The following is a 22,570-nucleotide window of genomic DNA, read 5'->3' as shown; positions in this document are numbered from 1 at the left end:
GGTGGTACTGACATCTGAACAACATTAAAGCTTCCAGGCTGTGAACACAAGATGCCTCTTCCTTTCTTTGTGTCTTCTTAATTTCTTTCAGCAATCTTTTGTAATTTTTAGTGGACAAGTCTTTCACCTTTTTGGTTGACTTTATTCCTAAGTATTTGATTCTTTATGATATTATTAAAAAAGAATTGTTTTCTTTTTTTTTTTAATGTTTAAGTGTTTTATTTTATTTTTGAGAGAAAGAGAAACAGAGTATGAGAGGGACAAGGGCAGAGAGAGAGAGGGAGACACAGAATCCAAAGCAGGCTCCAGGCTCCCAGCTGTCAGCACAGAGCCTGACGCGGGGCCTGAACCCATGAACCATGAGATCGTGACCTGAGCCAGAGTCAGACACTCAACTGACTGAGTCACCCAGGCACCCCAGGAAAAGAACTTTCAACCCAGAATCCTATGCCCCACAAAAATATCCTTCTAGAATGAAGATTAAATCAAGATGTTCTCAGATGAGGTGCGTCTTGCCGGCTCAGTGGGGTGTGTGACTTTTCATCTCAGGGTTGGGAGTTTTAGCCCCACACTGGGTGTAGAGATTACTTAAAAAGAAAATCTTTTAAAGTGAAAGTGAAAAAGGTGAGTGAAAAAAGGCAATCTCAAAATGCTGTATAACTCCATCATCTGACATTCTTGAAGTGACAGAGTGAGAGAGATGAAACAAATTACCAGAGGCTAGGGATGTTTGGAGAGTGGGGAGCGAACAGGTGTCACTGAAGGGACAGTGTGCGGGAGATATTTATGATGATAAAATAGTTCTGTATCTTGATTGGGTGCGTGGATTTACTCACGTGATGAAATGACACAGGATTTACACACATTGTACCAATGTTGGTGTCTTCATTTTGTTATTGTATGGTACTTGTGTAAGGTATTGGAAGAAACCAGGTGAAGGGTACACTGGAGCTCCGTACTCTCTTTGCAAATTTCAGTGATTCTCTAATTATTTCCAAATTATAAGTGGAAAAAAAAATTGGTCGAACAAATATTCTCTTTCAGGTGGTCTAAATTTGTGGCATAATCTGCAGACTAAGGTCCTGAAGTGAATACTGTTTTATAAGCCTCTACGTTTCTCTTTCTTTTTTCTTTCTTCTTTTTTTTTTTTTTCTTTCTTTTGAGAGAGAGTGTGTGTAAGCGGGGGAGGCACAGAGAGGGGGACAGAGGATCGAAAGCAGGCTCTGCGCTGACAGCAGCAAGCTCAATTCAGGGCTCAAACTCACAAACTGCGAGATCATGACCTGAGCCGAAGTCAGATGCTCAACTGACTGAGCCACCCAGGCTCTATGTTTCTAACTGGTGTCTGTCCTGAATGTAGGAATAGGAAAATAGGAAACTCTCATTATAGCATGTAATATGTGCTCTAAGTACTTAACACACATACAGGCTTATTAATGTTCACCCAACTTCAGACTCCAGTGTGCTCAGTCTATTCCTATCACCATTTTACAAACGAGACTCTGAAACAGAGAGAGGTTACTTGGTAAAAAGTGGCGGAGCCAGTGTCTGAGACCAAGCACACTGCATTCAAAGTCTGTGCGGATCTTAGGAACGTAGGGATTCTAAGGAAAATCAAAGCAGGCATGCCCTTTCCAAGGCTAAGTCCTAAAGATGAGCTGTTTTATCTGGCTTCTTTCTATCGACCGTTCCTCACTTAACAAAGAAAACTTGTTTTTCTCTTTTGCAGTAAGAACGCTGATGAGGTCAAAGGTAAGCTGCTTCAGCTGAGATGCCACTTCACCTGGGAGCTGCTAGTTGAAGACACTGAGATGCCCGATTTAGAGAACAGGATCCTGGATGAGATTGAGTTCCTAGACACCAAATACAACGCGGGCATACACAACCTGCTGGCCTACGTCCAACACCTGAAAGGCCAGACTCAGGAGGCCCTGGGGAGCCTGAAGGAAGCCGAAGACCTGATCCAGCAGGAACACGGCGACCGATCGGCTGTGAGAAGCCTGGTCACCTGGGGCAACTACGCCTGGCTGTATCACCACATGGGCAGGCTGGCACAGGCCCAGACTTACCTGGACAGGGTGGCGAACACTTGTGAGAAGTTTGCAGCCCCCTCCTGCTACAGGCTGGACTGTCCTCAGATGGACTGTGAGGAAGGGTGGGCCTTGCTGAAGTGTGGAGGAAAGAACTACGAGCGGGCCAAGGCCTGCTTCGAAAAGGCTCTGGCAGCGGAGCCTGAGAACCCTGAATTCAGCACTGGGTATGCAATCACCATCTATCGCCTGGACGGCTTCAACAAAGCGACCCAGGTTAGCGACGCATTTTGTCTGCAGCCTCTAAAAGAGGCCATCAGGCTAAACCCAGAAGACGCGTACATTAAGGCTCTGCTCGCCCTGAAGCTTCAGGACGTGGGCCAAGAAGCCGAAGGAGAAAAGTACGTCGAAGAGGCACTGACCAACATGTCCTCGCAGACCTACGTCTTTCGATACGCGGCCAAGTTTTACCGCAGGAAAGGCGCTCTGGATAAAGCTCTTCAGCTCTTAAAGAGGGCCCTGCAGGCCACGCCCTCCTCCGCTTTCCTGCATCACCAGATGGGGCTTTGTTACAAGGCACGCATGATCCAAATCAAGAGAGCAGCAAACTGGCAGCCCAGAGGACAGGATAGAGACAATGTCGACAAAATGGTAAGGTTAGCCATAGCTCATTTTCAATTTGCTCTGGAACAAAAGCCCACATTTGACGTTGCTTATATACACCTGGCCGGTATGTACATAGAAGCTGGCAACCACAGAAAAGCTGAAGACATTTACCAAAAATTGTTATGTTTGACGTCCCTTGACGAAGAAAAACAGCAAAAGGTACATTTCCACTACGGTCAATTTCAGGAATTTCAAAAGAAATCTGAAGTCAATGCAATTATCCATTATTTAAAAGCACTAAAAACAGAAAAGGTGTCACTGACAAGAGATAAATGTATTAATTCTTTGGAGAAACTGACTTTAAGAAGACTTTCCAGAAATGCATCAGACATAGAAAGCTTGAGCATTCTTGGGTTTATCTACAAAGTCAAAGGCGAAATGAATAAAGCCTTGGAGTACTATGAGCAGGCCCTGAGGCTGGCTGTGGACTCTGGGAACTCTGGCACCTGATCCTGGGTGTGGAAATATGAACCACATTCACATTTTATTTGATTTTAGGTAAACATGTTAACTCTAACCATTGTTTCTGTTTGCTACTTTCAGAAACATATTAAGCAATCCACTGCAGTGATGCAAGTTTTTAACCATTACCCAAACCTGGTAAAATATTGGTTCTATTCAGAAAATACTGAAACAGAATATATACATCTCTGTTATGTGAGAGAGGAACCATTTCTCTGCGAATGTTATATAGTCGAAAAACCATTTGTCGAGTAGATTTGTAGCAAATAAAGGCCTGGATTTACATAAAACAAAAATGTTTCATTCATTCATTTTATCAACAAATAGTTTTTGGTGTTAGATACCAAATATGGTGATGTAGCGGAGGAAAAAATCTTTTTACGCTACCCATTTTAGGTTCATTGGCCAGGACTCCATAATTAGAATGACAAGCACAGATTAACAAGAGATAAACAAACAGAGATTTATGAATACATGCACCGCACACACACAGGGGAGCACCCAGTGATGAGTAACTCAGAAGGGTGGCTAGAAAACATAGCATCCTGGCAAACGAACAATGCATTTTTAGAGAAGGGATAAGAAATTTTAGAGAAGGGAAAAGAACCTTGAGTTTCTAGGGTGGCAAACTGTAGGAATGTAAATATTTGGGGGAGATTAATGGAAAACAAGGGCTAGTTGAGAAGGTTTGTTATGGGGGCCTGGGTGGCTCAGTTAGTTGAGTGTCCAACTTCGGCTCAGGTCATGATCTCACAGTTGGTGAGTTCGAGCCCCGCGTCGGGCTCTGTGCTGACAGCTCAGAGCCCCAAGCCTGCTTCGGATTCTGTGTCTCCCTCTCTCTCTGTCCCTCCCCTACTCACTCTCTCCCTCTCTCAAAAATAAATAAACATTTTTAAAAATTAGGAAAAAAAAAAAAAAAGAAGAAGGTTTGTTATGTAGATTACTCCAGCAGTGACTCTGGGCTGATAAGGGTCTACACTTGTCTCAGGCAATCAACTTCTTACCTTCCTGGTGGAGAGGGTAAGGGGACACCACTATAAAGTTCTGTACTGCTTGTAGGCAGGTAGGGGGAGTATGCAGAGCGTTTCTTGTACCCTGCTTCTTCTCAACTGCCCTCAGTTCAAAATAATCCCTACACCCAACATGGCATATTTTGGGGCGGCATACTCTGCTCCCCTTCACCAAAGAAAGCAGACATCTCCCCAAACCTCCTGAAGTTTACGATCTAGTCAGTAACAAGTACACAGTCAATTACTTGTTTGATGTTTGATATTTATTGTTCCAAAGCAGTTTCTCTTCTTTCATGCCACATGTAGCACTGTTTATTCAGTCATTTTCTGGTATTGATTGATCAAAAACACAGGAAAAGGATGCTAAATGATCTGAGAGACCATCAGCAACAACCACCTTTGTGACATTTTATTAAAAGGGGTTGCACACCAAGCAATATTTTTAAAAGGAAGAAATAAGGAAACAATGTCTTTTCTCATCCAATAGTTTTAAAAGGAAGAGATAAGGAAACAGTGTGACTGCTTTTTTCATCCATGTATTTTTTTAGGGGGAGGATGTATTAATTTCCCACTGTGGCTGTTAACAAATTACCACAAACTTGGTGGCTTAAAACCGCAAAAACTTATGATCTTACAGTTCTGAAGGTCAGAAATCTGAAATGGGTGTCACTGGATGGAAATCCACTGGCAACGGCCACAGAGGTATTGGCAACTGCCTCCAGAGGTCCTAGGGGACAATCCTTTTTTGTACCTTTTCCAACTACTAAAGGCTGCCTGCATTTCTTGGTGGGGATCCGTAATCCACAAGAACACAAATCCTCAAGGAATTCATACACAGATTGTGAAAGCCTTTTGATTTCTACTAAAATTCGTTAGGAATCGAAGGGAGCAAACTTCATCATTGGAGGCTAGACATCAGAGCCACACAGATCCGATCTTCTCAACATACTTGTAACTAAAACAAAGACTTCTTAGATTTAACAAAAATGGTATCTTACAGTGCTTGAGTTTGGGGAGGAGGCCCAAAGTGACACTGGCACTAAAGTGAGTTTAGCCACTGGGAACTCTCCCAGAGAGAGAAACATGAAAGGTAAATACTGGTCGGATGACTGGTTAATCTACTAGGCAGCTCTTCCCAGGTATTGCTAATACATCATTTGCAGCCAGAAAGCAGAGCTCATTCATGCAACATAAATCTCTGGATTATGAATGTGTTTGTGTGAGGGGTGCTTGACGACCCAGAGGTCGCAGTCATCAGAGTGTCTTATAATCTAACACCATCTCTCTATCCCCTCGCGTCCCCTCCTCTGGAAGAGGTGTCTGCACTCTGAGGGCTCGGAAGCTCTAATGTGTGGAAGAGCCTGGACGCTTGCAGGGGAAAACAGCAAGCAGCAAATCCAGAAAAAGAGCTGCTCTTCCGTAGTGAAAACGCTCCTGTCAAGCCTCCACATGACTATCTCAGGGCATTACGGAGAAGTCTCGGAATTGACAGCTGACTTCCAGGACTTGTTACTCCTCCCATGGAAATGACTGGCAAAACCTCAGCTGGCGTCCTTGTTTAGAGTTTCTGCCACTCAAAACTTTCTCCAAGTGCCTAGGGAATGTCTCTCACGTACTCCAAATCCAGTCAAGCCACAGCTCCTGCCACTCACTACTGTTAAGGTGCCCCCAGCCAGATCTTTGCTAACTGCTGTCCGCACACCACTGCAAGCTCCAGTTCCTCGGGGACCCTCTCTGGTCACCGTTGTCCCCATTGTTATGATGCTGCTAGTACTGGAACTGCATTGGGACTGAGGGCCCCGACCCACAGCCTGCCCCAGCTTGACCCAGAGGGTGGGTCATGAATCCACAGCTCTGAAGCCTGTCCCCAGCAGAGCAATGTGACACAGCCACACTTCTCTGACATTCCCCTTGATGTCCACCGTTCTCTCACACACGCCTCCTCTTGAACTCCAGGACCATCCCCAACTGCTCATCTGTGCTCAACTCTTCCTCTCCTTCCTGAAATCCAGCTCCTATCTCTTGCAGGCTGTGTCCTGAGGACAAGCTCACATGATTTCAAACACATACATGAGGGTATTATTTACAGCACTGACTCTCAAGGAGGGAGAATCTGAGGGGAGAGGAGAATGTTGTCCCTGAGAGAAGAGAAAGGAAAAAAAGTTCCTCAATAGCACCAAGGTTGAGAAACTGACTTACATGTATTTCTTAAAAGCATTACTTAATTTTCGGTTTCCCAAGAAGATTTTAGATCAACTGCCATGTTTCACTTTCTGTTTCCCTTTGTTGCTAGTTGCTGCGTCCTGCATGTTGACTGGAGTACGTTCAAAAGACAACACACTACTGGTTTTACCAAGAATCCACCCAATCCAACAGTCTGTGAAAAAAGATCGATATTCAAATTCCATCTAGTAATTCTGGCACGTTCAACACCCACTCAACAGCCAGACGTTTGTTTCTTCTCAATCCTGAAAATGTATATTCCTTTAAATTTTTCACAGATGGTTTTTGCCTTTCTGAATTTGAATTCCTAAACAATATAAGTAGATAGGCAGGATTTCCTTTCCCTTTAATGTTCACTTCTGGTTGCTTAGTTGCTATCGGTCTAAACCTTAATAAGCAAAGACGACCTTTTGGCTTGGATACAGTTAAGAGAAAGGAAGGGAGAGAAGCAGGAACAAGGAAGGAAACATAATCCATGCACTGAAAATTTTTTCAAACACTGGAGCGCCATTAAATTTTTCTACATCCTTGGTAAGGAGGGTATTGTGGCTTTATTCTTCCACCCACAGCAAACTGTTCGGTACCTTTTCTAAAATGCAGCTTCCTTGAGGCACCTGGGTGGCTCAGTCAGTTGACTGTCACTCTGTCTCGGCTCAGGTCATGATCTCACTGATTGTGGGATCGAACCCCACTTGGGATTCTCTGCCTGCCTCTCTCACTCTTTCTCTCAAAATAAATAAACATTTTTTAAAAACAAAATAAAGGATGCCTGGGTGGCTCAGTTGGTTAAGTGTCAGACTCTTGATTTCGGGTCAGGTCGTGATCTCAGGGTTCATGAGACCGAGCTCCACATCACTCTCCATGTTGACAGCACAGAGCCTGCTTGGGATTCTCTTTCTCACTCTGTCCCTCCCCTGCTCGCTCTCACTCTCTCTCTCAAAAATACATACATACATACACACATACATACATAATAAATAAAATTTAAAAAAAAATAAAATGCAGCTTCCTGCTTAAGTTAAACATTACAGTAGGCTTCAGGCCCATGCCATTCTTCCTCTGATCTCATTTCTTAAGACCTCCCCCCTACCCTTACTGCTCCAGCCACACCATCCATTCATGGCAAATATGTTCCCACCTCCCTGGGGTTTGTACCTACTGCTTCCCCTGCCTGAACCATTCTTCCCTGGCCCCATAACCACTCTCTCCTTCACCTGCTTCAGATCTTTACTCAAATGTCACTGACCCAGTGAAATCTTTCCTCCCCACCATATTTATAACGGTGAAACGCCCTGCACTGTAACCCTCTCCATGTTTTTTCTCCATAGCACCATCTCACACACAATACTTTATTTGTTCTTTATTATCTTTATCTCCCACACTAGGAATGAAGTACTCGAAGGTAGATCCTTTGTCTGTTTTTTTCATTGCTGCATTGCCTGTGTCTTGCACAACGTCTGCCTCTTAGCAGTTGTTCAATGCAGTTCACTGAATCCACAAAAGAATGACTGAAGTCACAGGGGGACAAAAATTTTAGTGTGTGGGTATTTGGCATTTTCGGCTCAGATTCCTGATACCACCCTGATCTTTATTAGAAGGTGTTAGGCGAAGCACGGTTGGCAAGGGCACAGAAGGCAAGCACTGTCCTACAACTCCAGGGAGGGGTGTATAAATCTCTCCGCAAAGTTATTAAGCAATAGCTATCAAATTTTAAAATGTGTATGCATTTTGACTCCCAAGTTTCTCTAACTTTACCCCATGGGTAGTGCACCTGTGTTGTTTGTTGAATCAAGACGAGAAGCAGAGACTTCTTTCCGCTTAGGATGCAGAAAGACGAAAAGAGCATCGCTGCCACCCTTGCAACAGAAATAACGCGGAGCAATCTCCCGTCACTTTATTTAAAAAGAGAGGGGGGGTGGGGAGGTGGGGCACGAGGACTCAGCAAGGCAGGCGAGAGCCCAGATCAAAGCCAGAGGCCCCGCTGCAAATACCACACCGCACCGCCCGGAGTCTCACAAACCTCTCCCCGGCCCCACTCAGCTCTTGCAGACGTTTCCGTTTCTTGGAGCTGGACTCCGCCGGGTCGGGAAGCTGAGACACCATCTACGTTCCATTTCCCGTTCGGATGCCGCCTTTACAAAAGCCAACTCCTAGCCTCAGAGAGCGCGCAGCTGACGCCCGGAGGGAAGCGCACTCCCGCGCCGCCGGCACTTCCGCGCTCCCGTCCGCGCGCACTCCGCGCCCTCCCGCCTGCACGCGCGCACGCCCCCGCGCACTCCGCGCTCCCCCGTCCGCACGCCCGCGCCCCCGCGCACTCCGCGCTCCCCCGTCCGCACGCCCGCGCCCCCGCGCACTCCGCGCCCTCCCGGCCGCACTCCCGCGCCTGCCGGCGCCCTGGAGCGCGCGCTCCGCAGCTGGGGCTGCACTTCTAGAGCGGAAAGCCCGAGGGGACTGCCGCCTGCCGGGACGGTCCACAACCACCACGAGGTGAGGGTTTTCTCCGCTTCTGCTCCCAAACTCCGCGTAGGCCTTGGACTCCGTGGCCCGCGCAGCGCCGGGGCCCTTCCAGGCCGCACGGGCGTCGGGTTTAGGTTGCCCCCGCGAGCCCGGTCCCCGCCGAGGGAAGGGCAGCCCCAGTCCCGGGACGGGGAGGGGAGCCGGCGGACGCGACTCGTCACCGGGTCTGCTGCTTCTGCCCTGGTGCCTTTCTGACCTCGGGGTCTGAGTTCTTCCCTTCCCGGGAGCCACCGACTCCTGCTGGTACGCCCCGTCGGCTGTTTTGCGCGGATGCCTGAGGCTGTCTCCTTTACCAGCTGACGCGCGGGGCAGGATGCTTCTCACCCGCTTTGGATCCCCAGGCTTCCGCAGCCTGCCCTGCGCCCGATCGGTGAACCTCCGCATTTAAATGAGTTGAGGGACGGGAGGCTAAAACCTTGTTCGAAGTCGTGACTCTGAACACCTCCTCGTTGGATGCCCAGAACATTTTGTAAACTCTGAGTCCGTTTCTTATTCGTAAAACTTAATGGCACCCAATCTTAGGACCGCGGAAAGAGTTCATTGCTTAGCATGAAGAGTTTTGCCAATGTTGATTACTATTACGTGAAGTAGAAGAGGAAACTGAATAAGCGCCCCACTTCCAACAAGTTTAAGAAGGGAGGGAGTTCGGGGGGGGGTGCCAGAAGAAACAAGAAGGAAAGGGGGTGCGCTGTATGTGGAACAGGAGCGATCCCCACTGGGGACAACGAAAGACTGCTCCTTCCTGGCTAAACTCAAAATTGCCTAAAGATAAATGTCGTCTCTTCAGACACAAGAGCCTCTTTCTGCCAGCTTCCCAGAGACAAAGTTTAAAGGTTAAGTAGACTGGGTTTAAAAGTAAAACTTATCATGGTATCCAGTTGTGTATAAATTCCACCGAGTCTGAGCGAAGCACTTCAGTGGCTGAGTGAACGTCCCTTTGAGATGTCACTGTCACGGCCACATTCCTGTTGCCCGAGGCGGTCTCCTCAGCCTCCTTGGGCTGGGCCGGTGTAAACCTCTGGAGCAGAAGCGGATGTGCATTTCACTCTGCCCACGGGCAGGGGGCTGGTAAGCCCAGATCGCCATGGGTCTGGACAGGCTGCTAAGGGGAGGTCTTGCCCAAATTTTGGTGACGTTGCACCAGAGAATGGAACAACTAACTACCGAGGGATGATCATACCAGGTTTCCCAGTCAGGACCATAAAAGACAGCCCAAACCCTGTATTCAAAATCCAAACACAGAGCCAGACAGAGCGCATGCCAAGATACAAAGACAAGTGGGGTGGGGAGAATTGAAGTGGGAGGTGGGAGGTAGTTTGGAGCCATCAGCAGGAAGGGAGGGACTAGCAGGAACTCCTCATCAGGTATCCAGGTGCTTTTGATGCTAAGCCCAACCTCTGGGCTGGACACGTCAGAAGCTGCTAGTATGTGACTACACTGTCATTCATTCAACAAATATTTATTTAGTGAGCTTCCATTATCTGCCTGGAATAATAACTAGATGCTGGGACACAGAGGTGCAAAAAGTAAGATCAAAACAAGGCCCCTATTTTCATAGGGCTTTTATTTAAATGGGGGAAATACACATACAATAGATAAATGAGTAAATAATATAATTCAGAAAGTGAACAGAGCTGTAAGGAAAATAAGTGTAATGGGCTAAGAGAGTGACCTAGAACAGAGGGGTCTATTTTAGATGGTTCTGCCTCAGGCACCCTCTGGGGTAGGGCATGTTTGAGCTGAGTTACAAGAAAGAGCTAGGCATGCAAAGATTTAGAAGCAGAGCATCCCGAGTAAAAACAACAGGTATAAAAGTCCTTGAACTTGATGTGTTTGAGATAGGAAGAAAAGTCAAAATGTCTAAAATGACAGTGAATGTGGAGGACAGTAGGAGGGAAAAGGTCGGATGGGTAGGCAAGGCCAGGTCCTTTAGGGACTTGTAGGACCTGGCAAGGGCTGGATTAATATCTAAGGGTGTTGGGTAGCCCTTGGGAGATTGTAAGTGGGAGACTTACATGATCCAGTTTACATTTTCAAAAATATACTAGGGCTGTATTGGGGAATCAAGACCAGAAGGAAGCAGGGAGACCAGAGTTTTGCCCCAGCTCAAAGGAAAGGTGATTGTGGTTCAGAGGAGGAAAACAGCAGTGGAAGTGGAGAGAAGTGGATGGATTTGAGATGTGACAGAATTAACAGAACTTCGTACTGGAATGGATGAGGGGTTGGGAGAGGAGGAATAGAGGGATCAAAGATTACTCCTAGGTTATTTGGCCTGTGGAACTAAGAGGTGCCAAACAAGATGGGGAAGACAGGAGGTACAGGATCAAGGCGCCCAGGTTTCTGTATCGCATGTGTGTATTTGAGATGCCAACTGAACTTTTTTTTTTATGTTGATTTATTTTTTGAGAGAGAGAGAGACAGAGAGAAACAGAACACGAGTGGGGGAGGGACAGAGAGAGAGGAGATACAGAATCCGAAGCAGGCTCCAGGCTCTGAGCTGACAGCACAGAGCCCCACGCCGGGCTCGAACTCACCAACTGCGAGATTATGACCTGAGCCCAAGTCAGCCACCCAACTGACCGAGCCACCCAGGCGCCCCAAGGTGAATTTTAAATACATTGCATGTATCCTGTATTTTAAAGCAAACTATTCTAAAAAAACAAAAACAAAAACAAAACCACCTCCAATTTTTATGGTAAAAAGAGGTAGTTTAACAGTATTGAGCTTTGAGTCAGGCAGAGCTAGGTTTGATTCTGAGCTCAGCCATGTTAGAGCTGAGTAATCTCGGACATGTAGTATAAACTCTGTCCCCTACTCCTCATCCACAAAATTGTGAAAATAATAAAATGGCATAAAAATTAAATGTAATTTGTAAGTGCCTGGCGCACTGCCTAGCGTGCAGTAAGCTAGTGATGCATGGCAACTTCAGGTTTCCTTGTTTGTGGAGTTCTCCTCTGATTTCAGACAGTCTATTATAAATAGTGTAACATTTACACCATTGAGCGAAATCTGCAATGAGCCCAGCTCGTGTGTATAAGGTTGTTTTTTTCAAATCCATCTTTATTTGCCATCTAATTTAGTTCTTCACCTTGAATAAAATGGCAGAGATTTTAAGTTAAAGGAGAGCTCTAACCTGGTGTGTGGGAGCTCTTTTATTCCATTAAAGTCCGACAGGCCCAAGTGTCTCCAGTGTCCTGTCTCACACAGGAGCCTCTGGTCATATACAGTTATTTAAATTAATTAAAAGTAAACAAAATTTAAAATCCAGTTCCTCAGGCATCCTAGCCACATTTCAAGTGATCATGGTCACTTGTGGCTAGTGTCCATCATATTGCAGAGCATGGATAAGAACATCTCCATCATGGCAAGACTTTCTGTGGGCAAGCTCTGGCTAGAACCTGTAGTCACTAAAGTGTGGGACCTGTATATTGGTGTGTATGTATATACACGGAGAGTGAGAATAAACATAAAAAAATATATAAAATTGAAATTAATTGCAAATTAACTTAAATGTGTACTAAAGATAATATTAAGTCACTAAGGATTAAATTTAGTTTCTATAAAAGTTGGAAAACTGTTCATGGAATAGTATATTTGGTTGTAAATATGAAATGGTTTTTTATCTGTCCAATTACTACTACTCGTTGTGCCACTAATCCAGTTCTCTAACTCTTCTGTCACTTTTGGCTAATTAAGGCAGCCCCTTCACAATTCCTAAAGACTTGGTCGATTCACTGTAAAGCCTCAGTCTCTTATTTGATTCAAAGCACTCTTCTCCTGCTATGCAGGACAGGAAAATGAGAAATACTATACTGTAGGGTGGCTGGCAAGGCAGGGGTGCAGTGTTAGCTAGAGTGGTCAGAGATACCCCTCTTGGAAGACCTCACATTTGAGCCAAGACCAGAATCATGAGAGTGAGCAATCCCTAGACCTCTCTTAGGAAGAGTTCAGAGACTGAGGGTGTAAAAAGCAGGTGCAGATGCCCTGAGGATACAGACCTGGCAGAGGAAAGAAACTTTTTTAAAGGCCAGTATGACTGGAGGGCAATGAAGGAGAGGAGATTGTACAAAATGAGGCTATAGAAGTAGACACAGGACAGATGAAGAAAGGCATGGCGACCACGGTTAGGAGTCTGAGTCTGGAGATAAAGATGTATTAACATTGTGTAGCTTCACTTCTGCTTCATGTTCCATCTTTCTCGCAGTTATCCCCACCTCTCTCCTACAAGCGTCATTTTCTCCCTTGATACTGGATCATTCCCACGGGCATATCATTAAGTCATTAAAAATTTCATGATTAAAAATGTTTTTGACAGTTCCGCCAACCCCCCTCCAGATGTAGCTCTATTTGTCTATTCCCTTAATAGTAAAATTCCTTGAAAGGAGCGACCTCTATTCCCCGTATCCACTATTCCACCTCCCATTGTCCACCCCCACCCCACCCCCCCCGCCCAACTAGTAATGTTTTCATCCCTACCTTTTTAGTAAAATGCCCATCAGGGTTCCCCACAGCTTTGCTCCAGCCCAGTGATCTCTTCTCTGTCCTCAATCACTCAACCTCTTAGAGTCATTGTACGTATCGAACATCCATCTCTCCTTCCTGAAATAAATATTTCTTCCTTAGGCTTCCATAATATCATGGATTTTTTTTCCTTTTCCCTTTTTTTAAATCTACTTCACCCATCCCCTCACCTACCTCCCCTCTGGCAACCACCAGTTTGTTCTCTGTATTTAAGAGTCTGGTTTTGGGGGGCACCTGGGTGGCTTAGTCAGTTGAGTGTCCAACGCTTGATATTGCCTTAGATCATGATCTCGCGGTCATGGGATTGAGGCCCACATCAGGCTTCATGCTGATTGGGGAGCCTGCTTGAGATTCTCTGTCGCCTTCTCTCTTTCCCCTTCCCTCACTCGTGCATGCGTTGCTCTCTCTGTCTCTCTCAAAATAAATAAACATTTTAAAAAAGAGTCTTTTTTTTGTTCATTTGTTTCTTAAATTTCACATATGAGTGAAATCGTATGGTATTTGTCTGTCTCTGACTTATTTCACTTAGCATTATACTCTCTAGGTCCACCCATGTTGTTGCAAATGGCAAGATTGCATCCTTTTTTATGGATGAGTAATATTCCATTGTATATGTATCCACATCTTTATCCATTCATCTATCAATGGACACTTGGGCTGCTTCCATAATTTGGCTAATGTAAATGATGCTGAGATATATATATATATATATATATATATATATATATATATATATATATACATTTAGTGTTTTGTTTTTTGTTTTATCTTGTTTTTTAGTAGGCTCCATGCCCAGTGCAGAGCCCAACAGCCCAACACAGGGCCTGAACTCACAACCCTGAGATCAAGACCTGAGCTGAGATCAAGAGTTGGACGCTCAACAGACTGAGCCACCAGGTGCCCCCAGAGGGACATCTTTTAGGCCTGTATCAAACATTATCATTTCCCTACTTAAAAATCTCCCTGTAATGGCTTCCCATTCGAATTATTGTAAAATTAATATTCCTTGTCATGGACTGCAAGCCTGCACCTTCTGTTCCTGCTACTGCCATGCCTCACCTTCCACTTAACCCTTCTTCCTTCTGTCCCCTGAACACTCCAAGTCTGTTCCCACATCAGGGCCTTTGCACTTGCTGGTCCCTCAGCCCCAACCAGGGTTTCTCAACCTCAGCATGATTGACATTTTGGGCTGGATAATTCACGGTGACTGGGACCTACCCGTGCACTGCAGGATAGTCAGCAGCATCCCTGGTCTTGACCCACCCAGTGTGACAACCAGATTGTCTCCAGACATTACCAAATGTCTCCCGGGAGCAAAAGCACCCTGGTAGAGAAGCAGTGGCTTAGACCATTCTGCCCTCAGATCTTCTATGACTGCTTCTGTTCCACTGTTGGGATCTGATTATTTCAATTGCCCCTTTTTACAAGGGCTATTTCTTCACAATCATAACTAAAGTACCTCCCCCCGTCTCCAACCACCACCTCTTAATACCATTACTCTGATTATTTTTTTCTTTTTAACACTTATCACTATCTGGAATTATACTTTCCATTTGTTTCCATATTGATTTGTTTCCATGTTTCTTTTCTTTCGCCTCCTTTTGTTCCCTCCTCTTCCAGAATGAAATTACCATGAGGAAAGGGCCTTTTTCTAACTTACTCGCTCACTACTATATCTAGGATACAACTAGGATACTGCCTGGCATGTGTGACATGAGGTGGTCAACAAATGTTTTGATGGAAATAATCCTGTAGTTCCCATAAACATTTGTACAAATAGGTTTATATTTTACATACAAGAGGGTGGGGATCCCGTGTGCAACAGAAACAGAAATACACACACGTAAGCAGGGAACTTCTCTGTTTGAGAGAAGATTTAAGGAATTTTTTTTTCTGCGAATTTCTTAATTATGGCCAGTAGTAGATGTAGAATGTCTTTCTTGACTGTCTCACCACCACCATCAGCAAAACAAACAAATAAAACTAGGAATATTACTCAGGATTTCATCAGTTGCAGACAGTAGAAACCTAATTCAAACCAGCTTAAACAAAGGAGAGAGAGCTAGGTCTTTAAGTAAACAGAAGTTCAGGGGTAGACAGGGTGATCCAGGCAAGACTCTTTAGTCACTGGCATAAGCCGTCTGTCCTTCCTCCTGTCTGAGCTCTGCTTTCTGCTGTGTTAGATCCCTTCTCAGGTAGGCTGTCCCTAAGTCTGGAAAGATGGCCACTAGCAGCTCCAAGCTTATATTCTACCAGCTTACACTTTTCAGAAGGAAGAGACCTAGTTTCAGTAAAATTATATATATATTAAAATATATATATGAACTAATATATATTAATATATATTTAAATTATATATTAATCATATATAAGTATTACAATTAATTATAATTACATGTTGCATATATTAATTATACTGATTAATACTAATTATATATAATACAAATTTTATATATTATTATATTGTATTAATATTAATTACATATAATATTATGTATTTGTTTATTCATCTATTATTGAGAGAGAAAGCGAGCACCAGCTGGCGAGGGGCAGAGAGACAGGGAGACGCAGAATCCGAAGCAGGGTCCAGGCTCCGAGCTGTCAGCACAGAGCCCAACGTGGGGCTCGACCTCACCAACTGTGAGATCATGACCTGAAGTCAGATGCTTAACAGACTAAGCTACCTAGGCGCCCCTCAGCAAAATTATATCTTAATTGGACTACCTCTGAGTGAATCACTGGGACCAGGGAACGGCTGGAATATCTTGCGCCTTCCCAGATTGGAGTGAATGGTGGACGGCCCATCTCAAATCACATGGACTGAGAGTAGAGGGAGAGCATGTTCCAGAAAGGAAAACCAAGAGAAGGGATCCTCACCAAGCCAGAACCACAGATGTCCACAGCACTGGACTGTGTGCACTTCCTGGGTCACTTTCACAGACCTTGGTTGGAATGCTAAGCTGTAACTGACCAGTGACTTATAACATAAGCTCTCCATGAGCAGAGCTGTGTCTCGCTCAGGGTTACATCCCCAGGGTTATTGACGAGATCTCGCACAGAGAAGGCTGTCCCTAATGAATAAGTATTTCCTAGCCCTTCCTTTCCTCTTCCTCTTCCTAGTTTCTGAGATCATGTTTCCAATGGGCTCTGCAGAGTTACACTGTGCGTTGTACAAAGGGAGCTCAGCAAATATTTATGAAGTGAATATTGAGGGAGCTGATGAGTTAATAATAGGTCTTAGTCTTTATTGTTGCCCACAACCCGAGAGGCCAGAAGGTTGTGGGATTTGACAGCAAAACCTACACATTACCCACCCTCCTTTTGTCCTTTCCCGATCTTTCTTTTTAAAAAAAATTTTTTTTTAATGTTTATTTATTTTTGAGAGAGAGACAGAATGCGAGTGGGTTAGGGGCAGAGAGGGAGACACAGAATCCGAAGCAGGCTCCAGGCTCCGAGCTGTCAGCACAGAGCCCAGCGCTGGGCTTGAACTCACAAGCTGTGAGATCATGACCTGAGCCAAAGTCAGAGGCTCAACCGACTGAGCCACCCAGGTGCCCCTCCCCATCTTTCTTGAACTCTCTGCTGCTCTCCTTGTTATCTATCTCAAATCATGCTTTCCTCATCTCTTGGTATACCTGTTCCTGTCTGTTTCTGGGCCTTTCTCTCCCTGGGGTTTCCCACCCCACCCCATCCCGCTCTCCCTCGCTTTCTTCCTTCCTCCTCAAAAATGATACATTGAGGGGCGCCTGGGTGGCGCAGTCGGTTAAGCGTCCGACTTCAGCCAGGTCACGATCTCGCGGTCCGTGAGTTCGAGCCCCGCGTCAGGCTCTGGGCTGATGGCTCAGAGCCTGGAGCCTGTTTCCGATTCTGTGTCTCCCCCTCTCTCTGCCCCTCCCCCGTTCATGCTCTGTCTCTCTCTGTCCCAAAAATAAATAAAAAACGTTGAAAAAAAATTAAAAAAAATGATACATTGATATGGCTTCTGTGTCTCCTCCAGTGAACTTCTTTTTCTTATTTCTCACATATTCTTCTCTCCCTTCCTACTCATAATGCAGAAATGGAATTTTTATATTCGTTACTGTTTATAGATCTATTATTTTTAATTTTCAAGCTGTTAGACAAAACATTTAAATTCCTCTCTGATTGATTGATTGATTTTGAGACAGAGACAGAACACGAGCAGGGGAGGGGCAGAGAGAGAGGGAGACACAGAATTTGAAGCAGGCTCCAGGCTCTGGGCTGTCACCACAGAGCCCAACACAGGGCTCAAATTTGTGAACCACAAGATCATGACCTGAGCCAAAGTCAGATGCTTAACCAACTGAGCCACCCAGGCGTCCCTAAATTTGTCTCTGTAGGGGCGCCTGAGTAGCTCAGTTGGTTGAGTGTCCAACTTCAGCTTAGTCATGATCTCATGATGTGTGAGTTTGGGCCCCACGTCAGGCTCACTGCTGTCAGGGCAGAGCCTGCTTCAGATCCTCTGTCTCTGTCTCTGTCTCTCTGTCCCTCCCCCTCTTATGCCCTCTCTCTCTCTCTCTCTCTCTCTCTCTCTCAAAAATAAACATTTAAAAAATCATAATCATAATCATAAATTCCTCTCTGTAAAAATATGCCCAGTACTGACGTGTGGGTGGCTCAGTTGGTTACACATCCGACTCTTGATTTCAGCTCAGGTCATGAGTTTGAGCCCTGCGTTGGGCTCTGCACTAACAGTGCTGCGGAGCCTGCTAGGGATTCTCTCTCTGCCCCTCCCTGGCTCTTGCTCTCTCTCAAAAATAAATAAAGTTAAAAAAAGAAAATAGGTGGTACCTGGGGGCTAGTGACTGCCAAAAGGAAATTGATACCCTGTGATGCAGAAAACCCTGCTGTCTTTCAGAACTGGCTTTGCAATGAGAATTTAATGAAATATTTCTAGAATGTAACTGGACCCAGAGGAAACCAATATAAAGTTACAGGGGCCCAGTGCTTCAAGTGTAAATTCCAGTAGAAGACTGGTTTGGTTGCTAAGCAGAGAACAGTGTTAGAGGTTTAAACAATGATTCAGTTCTTCAAAAATTTAAAAACGACTTTATCTTTGACAGTGAAATGCCTAAGGACCCCCTGAAGGCCATTCTGTTAGAGTTGGAATGTCACTTTACATGGAATTTACTTAAGGAAGACATTCTGTTTGATGTGGAAAATACAATCGGGCAGCAGCTTGAGTTTCTCACCACAGAATCCAGACTCACTCTTTACAACCTATTGGCCTATGTGAAACACCTAAAAGGGCAAAATGAAGATGCCCTGGCGTGCTTGGAACAAGCAGAAGACATAACCTGGAGAGAACACCCGGACAAAGAAGAAATACGGCGTCTGGTCACTTGGGGAAACTATGCCTGGGTGTACTATCACATGGACCAGCTTAAGGAGGCACAGAGGCATTTAGACAAGATAGGGGCCGTCTGCAAGAAACGGTCCAGTCCTTCTGACTACAAGTTGGAGAGTCCTGAGATTGAATGTGAAAAAGGGTGGGCATTCTTGAAATTTGGAGGAAAGTATTACCAGAAGGCTAAAGCGGCTTTTGAGAAGGCTCTGGAAGTGGAACCTGACAATCCAGAATTCAGCATTGGCTACGCCATCACGGTCTATCGGCTGGATGACGGTAACAGAGGAGGGCCTGCAAGGAGCTTGTCTCTGGGCCCGCTTAGGAAGGCTGTCACCCTGAACCCAGATAACGCCTACATGAAGGTTTTACTGGCGCTGAAGCTTCAAGATGTACGTGCAGAAGCTGAAGGGGAAAGGTACGTTGAAGAAATCCTGGACCAGATAGCTTCCCAACCTTACGTCCTTCGTTATGCAGCCAAATTCTACAGGAGAAAAAAATCCTGGGACGAAGCTCTTGGACTTTTGAAAAAGGGCTTGAAGGCGACGCCCACGTCCTCGTTCCTGCATCACCAGATGGGACTCTGCTATAGGGCACAAATGATCCAGGTCAAGAAGGACACGTGCAACAGGCCTAAAGGGGAGGATAAACTGAGAGTCGACAGGCTTATTGCGATGGCTCTCTCTCATTTCAAAGCAGCTGTGGAACGAGACTCCACGTTTGCGTTTGCCTACACGGACCTGGCCAACATGTACGCCGAGGGAGGCCAGTATAGCAAGGCTGAAGACGTTTTCCAGAAAGCCCTTCACCTGGAGAACATAATTGATGATCACAGACATCAGATCCACTATTACTATGGCCGCTTTCAGGAATTTCACTGTAAATCAGAAAGTACTGCCATCCACCATTATGTAGAGGCCTTGAAGCTTAGAGACCGGTCACTCCTCCGGACCAAACTAACAAGTGCTCTGAAGAAATTGGCTGTCAAGAGACTTAGTCACGATGCTTCAGATGTGCAGAGTTTATGTGCCCTGGGGTTTGTTTATAAGCTGGAGGGAGAAAAGAGGCAAGCTGCTGAGTTCTACGCTTGGGCCCAGAGGATAGACCCAGAAAATGCAGAGTCCCTTGCTGCTCTCTGTGAGCTCAGACTTTGTATTTAAATACACACTCTAGGAAATTACTTTGAAGATTTTCTCCTCATTGTGGGTTCAAGTATTCTTGTTCATTGTTTTAATCTATTGTTAATTGTGGAGCTGATTTTTATTGAATGTTTACTGTGTAGCAGGCATCATGCTAAATATGAATCTTTCACTGTTTTTTTTCTAATGAAAATAGTGTAATCCATTTGGCAACAAAAACATTCCAGATGTTGTTACCTTTCAAAAATGGGAGGGCTATTATGACTTTACACCTCGATCTCTGCTATTTATAATAATTTTCTGATAAATTTCTTGTCAAATTTCACATATTGCTCACTTAGGCAACAAGCATAATCTTGCCGTAAGCCTTTGACCCCTAGGTCAAGAACGGACTTCCGGCAAAATGGAAAATTCTATTAGTTAAGCTCTTAACTGTGTAGCTTGGCAAAGATGGATCCTATCCAGTTCTGACTCTGAGGAAGGTATTTAACCATTAGCCCGTTAGTCACTTAAAGAATCCTTTTTGTTGAAAGAAAAAGTTCTTAACAGTAAAAATTCTGCTGTCTGTGATGACCTCAATGAAAGGAGAAAAAAAACTAGAACAGGGGAAAAAATATTTCTTTAAATACAGAATTCCAAAATGTTCATTACGCAATTAGAAATAGTTGTGAGGAAAAAAGTGAACAATGGAAAATCCTTAGTCTCGAGTTTCTCCGGTCTTTCAACTGGAAAGTAAACCTTATCTAAATGGAATTAACTTCATTCCAACTAAAATTGCAGAATTTTTAGGTTAAAATCATTGCACAGATTGAGGAATTGTGGGAGAAATGATAATTAAATGATATCCCCATTCTACATCCATAGATTGCCAAGTTTTGGTGATTAAGTTTTGGGTCTGGGCTGGGTGGTTCTTGTTCCCCCAGTTTCCGGCCTGTGGTTAACTGTTCAAGCATTCCAAAGTTACTTCTGTGTGGCTCTTTCTTTTGCCTGAAGTTTTCAGATTGACATGTTTTCCTGTAGATCGTCCAGGAGTAGTTAAGCCCTGCTTTCTGTTTGAATGTCCACCTCGAAGGGTCTACTACTCAAGGACTCTGACCCCAGGGATGCTTTTTACAACGGGATGCTACTGAAAGTGGCTTCTTTTATGTTGTTTCTTTGATTATCATACACAATTGTATCTACCACCAGTGTTAGTGGAAAAGCGTGCCGTGCGATTTGATTCTCCATACTGCCACTGCCTTAAGACTGCCATGAATTTGTGTGTTATTTCTACTCGTTACTATTTTTATTTTTTTAATTAAATTTTCTGTTATGGTTTTGATGGGTTTGATTATTATAAAAGTGGTGAATTCTCACTGTAAAATTTCAAATAAACAGAAGCATATGAATTTACAAGTAAGAGCACTTCCCTCACTCTAACCCAGTTCCACACCCCCATGGTAACCTGTTAACAATTTAATATGTATCCTTCCAGATATTTTTCTATGCATATTCAGACACGCATCCATACTGCAGTGTATTTCGCGAATTAAATTTTTTTAAATGTTTGTTTTACTTAAGTCTCTGCTGTGTTTATTTTGCTCATTTCATATGTTTATTCAGGAAGGAAGAACAGGGAAGGGAAGGATCTTTACTCAGGTATTTCAGAAATTCAGGACTGAAGTCCTAACCTGTCAGAAGAAGCATTTGTCACATTTTGCATCAAATATTTTGCAGCAAGTCATTTTCTCTCACTGGGAATAATGTTGTAATCAAGCTTATGTTCCCAAGTAGGGACTCCACATGCAATTAAATACAATTATGATATCAAAATAACAGTATCTGTATTTAAACATTAGACTTTAATGTCTATTAAATGACTTTAAAATTTACTAGATATTAGAACCTTGAAGAATTGGCTCACGTGATTACAGAGGCTGAGGACCATAATCACGGGTCACTGTCCACAAGCTGCAGACCCAGGAGAGCCAATGCTATAATTCCAGTCTGGGCCAAAGGCCTGAGAGCTGGAGGGACAATGCCATAGGCTGAGGTCCAAGTCTGAGGGCCCGAGAACCAGGAAGGCCGATGTACAGGCTCCAGTCTAAGGGGAGGAGAAGACACATGTCCAGCTCACACAGCCAGGCAGACAGAATTCACACTCCCTCTGCCTTCTTGTTGTACTCAGACCCTCACCAGACCGGGTGGTGCCCAGCCAACACTGGGGAAGACAGTCTGCTTTACCCCTGCCTCCTGAGTCAGATGCTGGTCACAGACATACCCAGAACTGATGTTAGACTTGAAGTCTGGGCCTCCCACAGCCCGGGCAGATTGACACACAAACTTAACCTGTAACTGCATCCCAGGACGCGGTGCCTGGCAGGTGCACATCACAGTGACCGTGTCTATTTTCTCCACAGTGAGGTCAACAAGAATTCTCTGGAAAAAATCCTCCCACAGCTGAAATGCCATTTCACATGGAACTTACTTAAAAAAGATGGTATCTTGCGTGATCTAGAAGACAGAGTGTGTAACCAGATTGAATTCGTAAATGCTGAGTTCAAAGCTACAATGTACAACTTTTTGGCCTACATAAAACACTTAAATGGTCACAACGAGGCCGCCCTGGAGTGCCTACAGCAAGCTGAGGAGCTGGTCCAG

The 22,570-nt window shown here is 44.7% G+C and overlaps 2 protein-coding genes across 3 annotated transcripts in view; both read left to right on the top strand.

The window, feature by feature from the left end:
- Positions 1 to 3,454, top strand: part of LOC131493682 (interferon-induced protein with tetratricopeptide repeats 1-like) — a 39,533-nt gene extending 36,079 nt beyond the window's left edge. For both annotated transcript variants that reach the window (XM_058698329.1, XM_058698328.1), the window contains exon 2: positions 1,730 to 3,454. In XM_058698329.1, the coding sequence (XP_058554312.1) occupies positions 1,730 to 3,146 (1,417 nt within the window). In that variant the 3' untranslated portion in view covers positions 3,147 to 3,454. The remainder of the gene's footprint in view (positions 1 to 1,729) is intronic.
- Positions 3,455 to 8,352: 4,898 nt separating this feature from the next.
- LOC131493672 (interferon-induced protein with tetratricopeptide repeats 5-like) lies at positions 8,353 to 21,484 on the top strand. Its single transcript, XM_058698293.1, has 2 exons — positions 8,353 to 8,878; positions 18,511 to 21,484. Exons 1-2 carry the CDS (start codon positions 8,517 to 8,519, stop codon positions 19,949 to 19,951), a joined length of 1,803 nt encoding a protein of 600 aa, XP_058554276.1. The 5' UTR covers positions 8,353 to 8,516; the 3' UTR covers positions 19,952 to 21,484.
- Positions 21,485 to 22,570: the final 1,086 nt, after the last annotated feature.

Source organism: Neofelis nebulosa, chromosome 13 (assembly GCF_028018385.1).
Source record: "Neofelis nebulosa isolate mNeoNeb1 chromosome 13, mNeoNeb1.pri, whole genome shotgun sequence".
In the NCBI taxonomy this organism is placed as follows: domain Eukaryota; kingdom Metazoa; phylum Chordata; class Mammalia; order Carnivora; family Felidae; genus Neofelis; species Neofelis nebulosa.
The sequence above is the reverse complement of the archived record's forward strand: the minus strand, read 5'-3'. Positions and strand labels throughout refer to the sequence as shown.

What these genes read in the sequence shown, in the direction of transcription:
- LOC131493672 (XM_058698293.1), top strand. Translation starts at nt 8,517, where the DNA reads ATGCCGCCTTTACAAAAGCCAACTCCTAGCCTCAGAGAGCGCGCAGCT. An exon ending in CGGTCCACAACCACCACGAG is followed by an intron (nt 8,879 to 18,510) that starts GTGAGGGTTTTC and finishes TATCTTTGACAG; the next exon opens with TGAAATGCCTAAGGACCCCC.